The following is an 11,307-nucleotide window of genomic DNA, read 5'->3' as shown; positions in this document are numbered from 1 at the left end:
GTTTCATTTCAGTGCATTTAACTCATATTTTTGTGGTAGTTTACAGTGGTATTGCATATAGCTGCACAAATTTCATTTCAATGCTTTCCTTTTAATTAAACAGTAGATGCAATATATCACACAACTGATATGAAAATACGACATGTGAAACTGCAAATAACGTAATTCTCACAGAACATCATACTCACAAGATGTCTTCTAGAAACAAATGCAGATACAGGTAGGGAAAAAAGAAATCCTCAAAATGTACATATTAACATGTACGAGGGAGACACTGGAGAAGTATTTCATAAAAGCAACACAATATCTACTAAAAATTATTTTCAATTTATTTTCGTAATAGTAATTGGAAAATGTGTTCCAAATTTGACAACACAAAGGAACACAAATCCAGTTCTTAGAGATTAGTGGTGCTTGTACTCACATTTGCATAATAAAGTTTCATTCCAGCTTTTGCTTTAACAATCAACCTGTAACAGTTCCAGCAGTAGTTGCAAATAGCATATCTATCAAAAATTTGCACCATGTTAACTTTCCTTGCTACTTCCTATTCAGTCTATAACAAACAGGATCAGCATCCTTTCACAACTGCATATAAAATCAACTATTTACATAAAAAAATGCAAGGTTCAGTTGAACTTTAAGTGGGAGGACAAATAGTGGAAAGAAGGAAGGAAGATAATGTTTCAGCATCATGTCAACCTCAAGGTCAAAGAGATAGGACAAGCTCACATTCAACTAGGATAAGGAAGGAAATCAACTTTGTCTTTTTAAAAAAACAGATGTCTTGGCATTTGTGTTAAGCAATTTAGAGAAACCACAGAAAAACAATCTGTGTTGCTGGATGAAGTTTTGAACAATTTCTTTGGAGTACAAGTCAGGTGACACCCTTTCTTGGCTTCAATGTCCTAATCTGATATAGGTGGTAATGCTTAAATTTACTGCACTGTGCCACCTCACTTAGTATATGTATACAATTGATTGTGCAGGGGGAGGGGGGGGGGGGCACCCCCTCTCCCCTTCCACACAAAATAAAATGGGAAAAAGAGGAGTGCATAGCCACTCGGAAGCTACAAACATTCAATCCAAACACAGCTCTTCAAAGTAACGTCTTCTGTGACTTTCTTAAATTACTCTAAGTAAATACTAACAATTTGTTGCATAAGGGTATGACTGATTCCTTGAGAACATTGTGTAAAAGAAGTTTCTTACGATTCTACACTTAGCAGTAATTTCATACCCTTATCCCTTTTACATGGACATTATGCAATCTCAGCACAAATACAAGAAGCATTACTTCCTAACCTCAGAGAAAAAACAACACTGGGCTGCGAACATCCACAGTAAAACATGCACATGCTTCTTAGTGTCAGTCTTCAGTTTTGAACACCAAACTGAGTTCAGCAAGAAATTGCAATGCTTGTTTAAAAGAGAAGTTCAAGGAGCCAAAATGATGTTTTGCAAGTGAATCTTTACCTTGACAGAAGGAAGATTAGAGTTCAAAACATCCCATCCATCATTACAGACAGAGCACAAGCTTGAATAGGTGAAGGAAATCAGCTACCTCCTTTTAAAGGCTTTTGCCTGAAGTAATCTTGGGAAACTACAGGAGACATACATCTATCTGTACAGCTGATCAAAGATTTGAACAGCCGTCCAATGTCTCATCACAATGATACATTGTTCCATTGGAATGGTAAGTGTGTGGTTTCCATCAAGAGTCTGCTTCATACCATAATGCACATAGGTAGCCTTTTTCTTTTATGTACAAAATATTGTAGTGTCATTAAACTACTAAATTTCAGCAAGCAGTGCATCTTTTGCTTACATTTTAATTCATAAATTATCCAAAATGCAACAAGAATTTGTGAAGATTTCATTTCTTACACTAGATGTGCACGATCTTTTACAGTAATGAGATATGTTGTAAACATAACATGATAAATAATTTAACAAGATTCTTTTAAATCATTGATGTGAAAATGCTGCTTGTATCATTTTAGTTCTATACACAAGACAGAAAAGTATTTAAAATCACTGATTTCCTTAACAAAATGCATAAAAAAGTGAAAATACTTTAGTTTTCATTCTTTAACATTTTCTCCTTACAGATACAGATCTGTGATTTTTTAATATCACAACAGTCTAAAAATTGATTGGCTTTCCAAAGTAGGCAGCCAGACATCCTTCTCTGAGAGCCTCTGAGCATGTCTGGAAATTGAGAACACACAAGTGTTAATAATAATAATAATAATAAAATAATAATAACAGCAGAACTACCACCTGATTACTGAACATATGACAAAATAAAAGTGCAAAAATTAGTGCAAACAATATCATTTTCAAAACACTATGAACGTCGATTTTACCATTTTCTATGAAAATCTTTTTCAGTGGCTTTCTAAAATAACGTTCATAGTTAAAGCTAAATTTTCTCATACTTCATGTATGATTTACTATTCCTCCACACTGTTTTAGTGTTGACAAATGGCACAGCTGACAGTTTACACAGTATTGTCCATGGTGGACTTTCACCGAATATGAGATTTTTAATTAAAATTTTAAAACCTTAATGAATATTTAAAAGGTGCAACGAAGTGTTCTGAAAGTTGGCCACAGCTTTACTCATTATCTACAACATAGTTTATTACCAGTATAAAAATCAGCAGTGTGTGCAACAGATGTTTCATCAATAACACACACCAGCGGGGGCTGTACCGTATTTACTCGAATGTAAGCCGCACCTGAAAAATGAGATTCGAAATGAAGGAAAAAAATTTTTCCCTAATCTAAGCCGCACCTGAAATTTGCGACTCAAAATTCAAGGGGAGAGAAAAGTTTTAGACCGCACCTCCAAATCTAAACAGAGTTGGTCCATTGTAACATGAGACACAATTTAGGTCGAATGGATAAAGATACAGCTACAGTAGTTTCGTTCGACTTGTAAGCTTAGCAGTTAAGCTTTACCAGGTAGCCATTGCTATGCGTCAGGCGCTCCGTCCGTATTTATAGGGATACCCTTCCTTTTTCACGTGCTTCATCTGGTTTGAATTGATTGCTTATTTTGCTTTGATCTTATAAGTGCCGTTCTCTTTGTTATAGGCATTTACATCACTCTATGCTAAAAATGCATTATTGTGCTGTGTCATGCATTGTTTGTCGCATTCTGATAATGAGTGTCAACGACCTGTCGCCGCTCGCGGCATGGCTTCCTTTTGTGAGTGCTACCGCCGCTTACAATTAAAAAAACAAAAGAGAGGAATTGTCTCATTAGCGAAACAATGGCAAGAGAATGCTATTTGTTGTTACTTATTCTGCTGCTTTCTTTGATAATGATCAACAAGAACCAAATAATATACTGCGTATGATAGAAGATGTTCTGAACGAGAGTTTAGCGAAAATTTTTCTCCGTTTGAAAATCTTTGCAGACGCCTCTTTAGTACATTACATTCTGCATAGAAATTAGTCATCTTAGATTTAAAAATCTAGTCAGTTGGCGTGCTTCATTTCTGACTATCACTATTCAGCACAAGAATAATACAAATATAAACATGACATGATATGTATATTCTTCTGCGTTTGCCGTTGTCTCTCTCTAATTTTGTAGTTCATTAGGCAGACAGGATTTAAATGAGATAGCAGCAAACACGAAACAATACATGGCATAATGTTTACATTTGTATTATCCTTATGATGAAGAGAATACTGCATGTGATTCATGATTCATAAAAGTTCCTATCAGCAACCATCTCGTCACAGGTAGGAAAAAATTCAGAACGTAGAGTTGGCCATATTGACAAACATCCCAAACAGTCTGGTCAGTCGGATTTTTGTAGTAGATTTTTAGTGATGACTTCAAATGCAGAGTGTGTTGTTATCTTCAGTCCGTAGACTGGTTTGATGTAGCTCTCCACGCTTCTCTATACTGTGCAATGCAGAGTAGCAACACTTATAAAATAAGAATGAAAATAACTTAGAAATTAAACTCTGAAATTTAAAACAAAATTTCAATTGGTTTGTAATACATCTTATATGAAATGTTTAAAATATCATTATGATTCTGAATCACTATCACTCGATTTGTTGTTGCTCATTTCTTCATACGGAGCATCGTCCTTCATACCATCCAGTGCATTGGATATTTTTTAAATGCTTGTTGCACAGTCTGATTTGGAACACACTTCCATGTATCATAATTCCACTGGCACACTTGCGACAAACTTGCGCGTTTTACACGTCCTGTTGGTGTCAGTTGTCTGTTGCTTTTAGAGAGCCAGTCTGTGTACATGCGTTTAAGCTTGTCCTTAAATGGTTTCGTCAGACGTCAAGTGGTTGCAGAATTTATGTCATTCTGCCAAGTCCGTTTTGCTTTCCTCTAATTTTCGTTTTACTGCAGTTGTTGTATGGCCTGCGTACGCATCTTATACCAACAGTCTGTGTAAACCAAGCATTGCGCCAGGACGATTTCACACACGCCTAATCCATTCCAGCACCATGTCCTCCGAAAACAACCCAGTTTCATTTGCTCGTACAGTTACAGTTTTTGGAACTACTTCCAATTTCGGTAAAGTCTTTCACTAGAAAACTATGAACGGGAGTAATTTATGTCCATCTGTTGTACAACCAAGCATGATAGACATCCGCTGTTTCTAACCCCCTGAGGTAAGAACACTTATGTCTTTCTTTCTTTGGCATCAACCGTATAATTTGACGGCATGTCAAAATATATGGGACTTTGGTCAGCATTTCCTATCTGACCAAGAAGGTATTGCTTTTCTGTGCGTCGCCTAATTACGAAGCGCTGAAATTCCACTAGCTTTTCTTCATAATTTTTCGGCAGCTTCTATAAAACTGAAGTTCGCCTCCTAAGTGAAAAACCCTAGCACTTCATAAACTGATCAATCCAGCTGCAACTAGCCTTAAAATTTTCGATTTTTTGCTCTCTAGCAAATTCATGTGCCTTAATTTTTAAAATTTCGGCATTCACAGGCAGGAATTTCTGACAGTGTTCCTAAACAAATTCATTTAAAATCACTTCTAGTGCATGATATCGGCCACACTTTGGCCCACTAAATGCTTTCCTGCTCCTTGAACATTCAAATAATTTGTCTCTCTGCAGTCGCCATCGCCTGACGTTGCTCTCATCAATCGCGTATTGCAGACCTGCAGCACGATTAGAACTTTGTTCTGCAAAAGAAATAACTACCTCTTGAATTTGGCACTATAATGAAAGTGCTTCATTAGGATTCACTAACACCAACAAGCACTTCACAAAGCTCCACGAAGCAATAGGTGCTGCTACGTGAAATCATACTGAGTCCCAGCGTATCAACTCGTACAACAATCCTAAAGCCTTGGGTTGGTATTTTTGTGTAAAGAAATGTATTTCTATTGCTACAAATATTTTAAAGGCTGCTACATTCGAAGATGAACAATATGGAATTTCTATTTACTTCATTGGATAAGGTATGAAAATGCAGTGGTCGAAACTCAGGGTGGAGAAAAATGCTCGTCATCTACCTTTTTTTTCTGTAATTTATTTACTGACGCAGAGGTTTTGGCGCAAGCATTTATCTTTGTGCCTGCACAGCATGCCTGTGTAGTGCTACATACATCTGATGGCAGAATTAGTTGTGGCGGCACCTACCAACATTTTTCAGAACTTCCGCTTACTTTGCACTCGATTCTAAGCCATAGGCGGTTTTTTGGATTACAAAAACCGGAAAAAAAGTGTGGTTTAGATTTGAGTAAATACGGTATTTGGTATAGGTTTTTCAGCTGTAAACACAGAGACCACAGAACACTGCAGGTTTGAAGTGCAGTGGTATGCAACAGGGATACAGAAGACAGGAGGCCTAAATCACAGTGTGTAAGGCACTGTCAATTAGAAAACAGTAACACACATCTGCATGTCCTTTCAGCACACTGTACAACCAATGCTGTGCTGCACATCTATCATTGTAATTTAATTTGATAGATAAGAAAACTACTCACTGAGCGGCAGCAGAAAACACACATAAAAGAAGGTTGTAATTAGGCAAAGCTTTTGAAGCCAGTGGCTCCTCCTTTAGGCAGAAGGGTTGAAGGGGAAGGAAGAGTGGTGAAGAGAAAGGACTGGAGAGGTTTAGGAAAAGGGGTAGATTTCAGGAAAGTCACCCAGAACTGTGGGTCAGGGGAGATTTACCACAAGGGATGAGAAGGAAAGAATGATTCCTGAAGACTGCACTGGACGAGATATGAAAACCTGTGAGCTTAAAGGTGGAAGACTAGGTAATATGCATGACAGAGATTACTGATTAAACATAATGCATGATTTAATAAGATTGAAAAGCTAAGTGCATTGTACGTAACAGAGGTGAGGGGAGACAGTGAAACACAGACCGGGGAGACAATGAAAGATGTAGAAAACTAAAACAGAGTGAAGAAAAGTGTAGTTATTGTGAAGAAAAGCTGAGACGGAAGAAATTAACGTAAATTGAAAGGCTAGGTGGGTGGCGAGAACCAAGGACATGTTGCAGCACTAGTTCCCACTGTGGAGTTCTGAGAAAATAGTGTTTGGGGGAAGAATCCAGATGGCGTGGGTGGTGAAACTGGTGTCCAGGCCACGATTGTCAAGTTGTAGAGCATGCTCTGCAACAGGATATTGCAGGTTGCCAGAACACATCCTCTGCCTGTGCCCACTCATCCTAATTGATAATTTGGTAGTACTTATGCCGATGTAAAATGCTGAACAGCGTTTACGTAACAGCTGGTACGCGACGTGTCATTTCACAGGTGGCTCTCCCATTGATAGTATGTGTTTTGCTAGTTACAGGGCTGCTATTGGTGGTGGTAGGAGCCAAAGGGTAGGGAGACGTGTGCAGGAGGCGCATAGGATGAGATAAGAATGTTGCAGACATTGGGAGGGTGACAAAAAGCTGTCCTGGGTGTGATGGGCAAAATCTCAGACAGAATGGATCTCATTTCAGGGCATGGTTTTAGGAAGTCATGGTCCTGTCAAAGTAGCTGATCAATACATTCCAGACCAGGATAATAATGAGTCACCAGTGGTGCGCTCCGAAATAGTTGTTTGGAGCGATTAGCAGTACCAGGATTGGATGTGATGGTCTGGGAAAACTGCTTTTGAAATAGTCTGGTGGGGTTATTACACGCAGTGGTGGAGGTGAGAATGGCAGTTCATTGTTGTAAAGAGTCTGCGCAAAAACAAATACATTTGCCTTGGATACCAATGTTGTATGGGAGGGAACGTTTGAAATGGAAAGGATGGTGACTGTCAAAATGTAAGCACTCTTGTTTATTGGTAGGTTTAATGTTGATGGAAGTGTGTAGCAGGCCTTTGGTGAGGGCAAGATCAACATCAAGGAAAGTGGCATGGGATTCGGAATAGGGCCATGTGAAATTTAATAGGGAGAAGGTATTCAGAGATTCCAGGAATTTCAACAGGTTAGCCTCACCATGAGTCCATGTGGTAAAGATGTCATTAATGTATCTAAACAAAACCAGGGGCTGAAGACTTGTGGATCCCATGAAAGCCCCCTCCAAGCGACCCACAGAAAGGGTGGCATAGGAAGGAGCCATTCTGGTTCCCATGGCCATACCCCTGATCTGTTTGTATGTCTGTCACTCAAAGGTGAAGTACTTGTTGGTAAGTATAAAGTTGACTAAGGTGAGTACGAAGGATGTCATAGGTTTGGAATCAGGTGGGTGCTGACTGAGGAAATGTTCAACAGCTCACAGACCATGTAATGTGGGGAATATTGGTATATAGTGAGGTGGCATCAAGAGTGACAGCCAAAGTGTGTGGTGGGAGTGGGGCGGGCATGGATTACAGACGATCTAGAAAATGGTTGGTAGCTTTGATACAGGACTATGGGCTGCAGGCAGATATACATTTGGTGGGTGCTTTGAAGCCAGCAGCTATAGGACGGCCAGGATGATTGGGTTTGTGGATCTTAGGAAGAAGGTAAAAGGTTAGGTAGTGTGAGAAGTTCTATGTTAGTCCTTGTTAGTGGGCTGAGGTTTTAAAGAGAGACTGCAGGTCAGTTTGAATCATAGGGATAGAATCTTTAAGGCAGATGCTGTAGGTAGAGGTGCAGATCTTCACTAACATACTCCTTTCGGTCAAGTACCACAGTGGGAGGATAACGGAGTCTCCAGCCTTTAGGGAATGTAGAACCTGGAGTTCTGCAGAGGTCATGTTGTAGGGACCTGAGGAAGGGTTGTGAAGCAATGCGGGATGTGACGAATTCTTGGAAGGCTTGTAAGGGATGATTCTGAGGTAGTGGTGGTGGATCAAGTTGGGATCGTGGTCTGAACTGTTAGGGTTCGATGTCAGATTTGTTGTTCGAAAGGTTTATGGGACTGGGTTACAACTGATATTAGTGTGAAGGAAGGTAGGTACTTCACCAAAGCAGCATGATCAAATGCAGGTTTAGGGCTGAAAGTGAGATCCTTAGATAATACAGATAATTCAGGAGGGAAGACTGCTTTAGATGAGAGGTTAAGGACACTGTACTGTTGTAACTGGTTCTTGTGATTATGGGCTATTCTTGGTCGGGGAGGCAGTGGTGAAGGCTGTCAGATGTTAAGGAGGTTGGCCAAGCTTGGTTTGTGGGAGAGGAGTGGTGGTTGGCAGTGCGACTGTTTAGGGAGCTGCAGAGAGACAGGAAGAGAAACACCACTGTTCAGGTAGTTTAGGAGAAGGTGGGATAGCTTTTTGATGTGAAGTCTGGCATGTTGTTGCAGTTTGAAGTTGGCTTGGCAAATGATACCATCCAAGGCAACATGAGGGGCACGTAACTACAGGATTTTGTAGGAGGAGACAAGTCTGGTGGGGTGGAAATTGGCTGATGAGGCATATAGGTCACAGTTTAGCCAAGTAAGAGCAAGAGATAGCTGTATTTGAAACTGTATTTATCTGTATCACCAAGACTAATCAACACTTTGCTCCTACATCTTTCCTAGTACCGATTTCCATGCGCACACACAGTTCCATTTTTATTTGCATGTAACAATTCTGTGGTTATTTACGAATTTACACAACAATTTCTAGTTCATTGCAGTGGCGATTTATCTCAAATTTGACAGCTGTTTTCTTTACCACCCTCCACTTATCTTGTTTATATGCAATTATTGTTTTTCGACAAACCACTCTGATCGACTTTTATTGCCGTCTCTTACGCCACTTTAATTGACAAGATAAGAAGTTTACATTTTCTCCTATGACTTTCACTTCCTGTTCAACCAGTTATCAAAATGTTGTCTGTTTTCATGACTTTCCCAATCTATATTTTTTCCTTTATTCTTTTCCAATTATTTTTTTCATATCACTAAGTTCTTTTACAGTTTCAAAGACAGTAATCTGTTGCTCTTACCTGGCTAACCAGTGATCTATATCAACCACCACCACTCCTCTCCTACAAATCAAGCTTGGCCAACCTCCTTAACATCTCACAGCCTTCACTACTGCCTCCCAGACCAAGAGTAACCCATAATCACAAGAACCAGTCACAACAATACATTGTCCTTAACCTCTCATATAAAGCACTCTTCCCGACTGAATTATCTAAGGATCTCACTTTCAGCCCTAAATTTGCATTTGCCCATGCTGCTTTGGTGAAGACAGGCTCTCCTTCAGATGTGATATCAATTGCAACCCAATCCCAAAACCTTTCCAACAACAAACCTGACACTGAACCCTGCCTTCAACAGCTCACACCACGATCCCAACCTCATCCACCACCACTACCTCAAAATCATCCCTTACAAGCCTTGAAGGAATTCCTCACATCCAGCAATGCTTCACAACACTTCCTCAGGTCCCTACAACATGACCGTAACCTGTGCTCTGCAGAGCTCCAGGATCTACATTCCCTAAAAGCTGACGACTTCATCATTATCCTCTCCGCAGACAAGGGATCTACCACTGTGGTACATAGGCAAAAGGAGTATGTTAGTGAAGGTCTACACCAGCTGTCTGACTACCTACAGCATCTGCATTATGATCCCATCTCTATGATTCAAACTGACCTACAGAACCTCTCTAAAATGTCAGGCCCGTCTCAAGGACTAACACCTCAATCCATAGAACTTCTCACCCCATCCAAACCATGCATCCCCACCTCTTACCTCTTTCTTAAGATCCACAAACCCAATCACCCCGGCCGTCCTATAGTTGCTGGCTTCAAAGCACCCACCAAATGTATATCTGTCTTAGTTGATCAGCACCTTCAACCCATAGTACAAAGACTCCCCTCCTATGTCAAAGCTACCAACAATTTTCTACATAGTCTGTAATTTGCACCACTCCTGCTACACACCTTGCTTGTCACCACTGATGCCACCTCCCTCTATACTAATATCCCCCACATACATGGTCTGTCTGCTGCTGAACATTTCCTCAGTCAGTGTCTACCTGATTCCAAACCTATGATGTCCTTCCTTCTCACCTTCATCAACTTTACACTTACTAACAACTACTTCACCTTTGAGTGACAGACATACAAACAGAGCAAGGATATAGCCATGGGAACCAGGATGGCTCCTTCCTACGCCAACCTTTTCATGAGTCACTTTGAGGGGTCTTTCCTGGGATCTAAAAGTCTTCAGCACCTGGTTTTGTTTAGATACACTGATAACATCTTTACCATAGAGACTCATGGTGAGGCTCACCTATTAAAATTCCTGGAATCTTTGAATACCTTCTCCCTATTAAATTTCACATAGCCCTATTCCGAATCCCATGCCACTTTCCTTGATGTTGATCTCGTCCTCACCAAAGGCCAGCTACACACTTCCATCCAAGTTAAACCTACCAACAAACAAGAGTGCTTACATTTTGACAGTCACCATCCTTTCCATGTTAAATGTTCCAACCCATACAGCCGTGGCAAGTTTGGAAAGTAGGAGACAAGATACTGGCAGAAGTAAAGCTGTGAGTACCAGGCGTGAGTCATGCTTCGGTAGCTCAGTTGGTAGAGCACTTGCCCGTGAAAGGCAAAGGTCCCGAGTTCGAGTCTCGGTCGGGCACACAGTTTTAATCTGCCAGGAAGTTTCAAATGTATTTGTTCAGATGCAGAATATTTACAACACACTACCATTCTCACCTCAGCCTTCACTGTACATAAGCCTATTTCAAAAGCAGATTTCCCAGGCCATCACATCTAATCCTGGTACTGCCCGACCATCCAAAAAACAACTTTGGAGCACACCACTGGTGACTCAGTAGTATCCTGGTCCGGAATGTATTAATCAGCTACTTTGACAGGACCATGACTTCCTAAAACCATGCCCTGAAATGAGATCCAT

General features: G+C 40.2%; 1 protein-coding gene and 1 non-coding gene across 4 annotated transcripts in view; one reads left to right on the top strand and one right to left on the bottom strand.

Annotated features, from left to right (window-relative positions):
• Window positions 1-306: 306 nt before the first annotated feature.
• LOC126248938 (dihydrolipoyl dehydrogenase, mitochondrial-like) overlaps window positions 307-11,307 on the bottom strand; it is a 72,110-nt gene continuing 61,109 nt past the window's right edge. For all 3 annotated transcript variants that reach the window (XM_049950451.1, XM_049950450.1, XM_049950452.1), the window contains exon 13: window positions 307-2,211. In XM_049950451.1, coding sequence (XP_049806408.1) covers window positions 2,146-2,211 — 66 coding nt within the window. In that variant the 3' untranslated portion in view covers window positions 307-2,145. The remainder of the gene's footprint in view (window positions 2,212-11,307) is intronic.
• On the top strand, window positions 10,955-11,029 carry Trnas-uga (transfer RNA serine (anticodon UGA)). The gene has a single exon. It is a non-coding gene; the product is annotated as a tRNA-Ser (tRNA).

Source organism: Schistocerca nitens, chromosome 3, assembly GCF_023898315.1.
Source record: "Schistocerca nitens isolate TAMUIC-IGC-003100 chromosome 3, iqSchNite1.1, whole genome shotgun sequence".
Taxonomy (NCBI): Eukaryota; Metazoa; Arthropoda; class Insecta; order Orthoptera; family Acrididae; genus Schistocerca; species Schistocerca nitens.
The sequence above is the reverse complement of the archived record's forward strand: the minus strand, read 5'-3'. Positions and strand labels throughout refer to the sequence as shown.